The following is a 3,624-nucleotide window of genomic DNA, read 5'->3' as shown; positions in this document are numbered from 1 at the left end:
CAATCAATGGTTACAATAAGAGGTTGAAGCTACTCATCAACTGCCAGCATAAAATCCGTTGTAATCACATTTTAAATTACAATTTCTATGGATAAACCCTAGAGGATTTGGGTAGTAACTGAACAGGAGTGAGATTATTTGTAAATTTATTTTAAATATCAAAATTTCAGATGTTAAAATTAGTGATGGATTTGTTTTTATATTTTTTATATTTTTCTACACTACAATTGTATGGGTGACACTTTCTACATTAAGACCATATGGTGAGAAATTTAAATATTGGCAAATCAATTCCAAATACCAAAACTATGACCATATGAATTTCTACACTAAGACCATATGACAAGAAATTTAACCACTGGCAAATCAATTCCAAACACCAAAACTACGACCATATAAATAACACTTTGAGAAATTTAAACCAAATCAATTCCAAGCACCAAAACTCCAGTTAAACGAAACTCAAATTTTGAATTCAAATTTTGAATGTAAAATTCAATATTCAAATTTTGAATGTAAAATTCAATACACAAACTTGTCTGTTCGGCTTCCACCGCCTCTGCCTCCCAACAGTTGCACCGTATTCCCGGCGATTGAAAACCATTTTTGCTCATTCCGTTCCCCGAACCTGGTGATGGGAAGCAGCGTATTGTAGCTTCTGCTCTGAGATTTACTTCTGTTGAAGCCAATGATCTCAGACATTGACCTCTTCCTGTCGATTTCAGCTGAATATCCGTTGGGTATCTCAGCGGTTTCAGTTGTTGATTTGCTCTTCGTTTCAATTTCGTCTGCCGGCTTTACATCTGCGAAAGCCATGCGCCCGCTGTCTGTCGTGATCATCTGAGAGCTCAGAAACAATAAATCAGAATGCTTGATGTCGCTCCATCGATGTTGACCCATAACGTCGGCCACGACTATACGATGAGCAAACCGACGAGAGAATCGCAGCCCCTTCGACTCCTCGTCGGCCTCTGATATCAGCAGCTCTTTCTTTCTCCCACTGCCAAAACACCCAGTTGACCCAACGAATCGCAGCCCCTTCGACTCCTCGTCGGCCTCTGATATCAGCGGCTCTTTCTTTCTCCCACTGCCAAAACACTCAGTTGACCCAACGGCTTCAGATCGCCAGCTCGGCTCTCTGAAGCTGCCAGCTGGCACCCTAAAAGACTCTGACTCTCTTTCCACGCTATCGATATTTTCCCTCTGCACGAAGGCTTGCAGGAGGTGAGGCCCCCTGTCCTCCAGTCCCTTGGCTTCTTCCACATCCTCGTTTCTATAGACCATAGATACATCCTCGGCCTCGACCTTCTGGCGACACAAGGGACACGTGGACTTAGTTTCGAGCCACGTGTCCACGCAGCTAACATGGAACGCATGGCGGCACTTGGGCAGCAATCGCAGGACCTCCGAACCTTCGAATCTGCTCAGACAAACGGCGCATTCTAATCCCTCTTTCATGCCTTGCAGCGACCCGAATTTGAACACGGGGAGCGCGTCTATTACCGAACGCTCCATGCCCGACTCATCATCTGTCGACAATTCATCGGCCGAAAAACCCGGCCAGGCGCGGCCGGAGCTGCCCCGAACACCTCTAATTCCTCCGCCGCGTCTGTGCCGGCGGATTCCGGCGAATCTGCGGCGGTGCTTGCAATAGAGAAGCAAGATGATGATCGTCACGACGCACACGGTCGTTAGAATGATAATTACACCCGCTATATGCGGTTGAAACGGAACGCCTGCGCTCATGCCCAGAAGTTCTCCATCCTCCGGATCGCTCCCATCGGTACCGTTCGACTGTGCGTGTCCCCCACATACCATCCAAGTTGACAGCGCGAATAAATACGCTTTAATCCTCACACTCTCCATTGCTGGATCTCAATCCCAATTCCTCAATCCCTAAATATAACTGTATACAATCTGCGAATCCTTTTGAATCCCAATTCCTCAAACCCTAAATATAACTGCATACAATCTGCGAGTCCTTTCGAATTGTGCAGTCTAATTTTCAACCCAAAACTGTAGATTCAAGCAGCTCAAGCGATTCAACACATCCATGGATTCGGAGAACTGAAACTTATTGATTGATATACAAGTTGACTAACACAAAGGGGAGTTCTGCCATTACCGCGTGCATTGCTGTGCGGTGGCAGTGCAAAGTTAGAAGCAGAATGTTTGGGAGTATCAAGAATAATATACCCCACCAGGGTAGGAATTTCAACGTTAAATTTGACTATTTTGTCTCGTTGTATTAAAATGTTGATGATGAAATTTTTTTGTGGGAAGGGGGAATCACCATGACACTGTTACATGGTTGAGCTGTTACATGGTTGAGTTAGAGGCTTATTATACAGTATGGTAGAGGCTTATTATACAGTATGGTGCGAAGGTTATAAGTATATTTTTTTGGTTTAAAATAAATAAATATATATATATATATATATATATATATATATATATATATTATATAAAAATAATATGGACGGTAATAAAAAATAAAATATGTTATTCATATTTAATTAGTTGTATATATAAATTAATATAATTTGATGTAAAATAATTAGAAGTATTTTAATATTCTACTTTATATATATTTCTGTATAGAAAAAAAATGTTAAAAAGATAATATTTTAATATAAATTAATATGATTTATATTAAAAATATATTAATAAAAAAAAAAGTGAAATGTACATGTTATACATTTTGAGTGGGCCTAATGGTTAGGAGCGTGTGTTTTCTCGGTCACAGATTCAAAACCAGAGGGGGTAGAGTATGTATGCCTTTGTAAACTTAGCAGTCAAATCGCTGTGTGGAGGTGGGTCCCTTGTCCCACAAACAAGGGGGTCTCATACACAAATTTGGTGTATGGCTTGGGTGTGACATTAAAAATGGATAGTAATAATAATAATAATCTCCATAACATTAGAAAATACAATTTAAACAATAAAAACATATATATATTGGTTTTTGCATTCTAAAATAAGTTTGCACATGAAAAAATTTGATCTCTCTCCACTCGTGTTAGATCCATGGTTAAGATCGATTTATGCTGATAACTTTCCAAGTCAAATTCCATCCCACCTTCGAATCCTCGAATGCTAGTCAAATTCTATCACTTGCCCTCAATTCTCCAAAAAAAGAATGTACAGATGAATGACTTTCTTTCACATGTATATAATAGTGTGTTTTTTTTTCCTTGTCCGTTAACATGGTAAATCTTAGATGCATTGTTGTTGATGAGGATTTCTGGAGAACCCCTTTACTATCATTATTATGTCCAACTTTTGGGGGTGAACCCTTCACCCACCTTAAAAGACTACAAACTTATTAATGATGTGAAGAGTGGTGTTGGACCTCTATAAATACAAAATGATATTTTAATATAGTTGTTCGAAAATTATAGCAGTTATAAGAGGAAAATAATAACATATAGGAAAATATTTACTTAACACAAAATAATTAATTAAATAAAATTTAAATAGATTTAAAATAGTTGAAATGGTAGAAATTTTAATATTTATTCTTAATTAAAATAATTTTAATATTTTATTATTAATAAAAAAGAATTTAAACTATTAGAAAGAAAAAAAAATTGGACAAAGGAAAAAAAATTGGTGAAAAGAAAT

The 3,624-nt window shown here is 38.0% G+C and overlaps 1 protein-coding gene across 1 annotated transcript; it reads right to left on the bottom strand.

Annotated features, from left to right (window-relative positions):
- Window positions 1-499: 499 nt before the first annotated feature.
- On the bottom strand, window positions 500-2,126 carry LOC149139391 (putative RING-H2 finger protein ATL12). Its single transcript, XM_089448492.1, has one exon. The coding sequence runs from the start codon at window positions 1,864-1,866 to the stop codon at window positions 523-525; it is 1,344 nt and encodes a 447-aa protein (XP_089304618.1). The 5' UTR covers window positions 1,867-2,126; the 3' UTR covers window positions 500-522.
- Window positions 2,127-3,624: the final 1,498 nt, after the last annotated feature.

The sequence above is a fragment of the Pinus tabuliformis genome, chromosome X (genome assembly GCF_031772625.1).
Source record: "Pinus tabuliformis cultivar Carrire ecotype Pingquan chromosome X, CPIR1, whole genome shotgun sequence".
Taxonomy (NCBI): Eukaryota; Viridiplantae; Streptophyta; class Pinopsida; order Pinales; family Pinaceae; genus Pinus; species Pinus tabuliformis.
This window is presented reverse-complemented; position numbering and strand designations above follow the sequence as displayed.

Bases quoted from the DNA above. Each gene is read 5' to 3' on its own strand.
- LOC149139391 (XM_089448492.1), bottom strand. From the start codon at position 1,866: ATGGAGAGTGTGAGGATTAAAGCGTATTTATTCGCGCTGTCAACTTGG.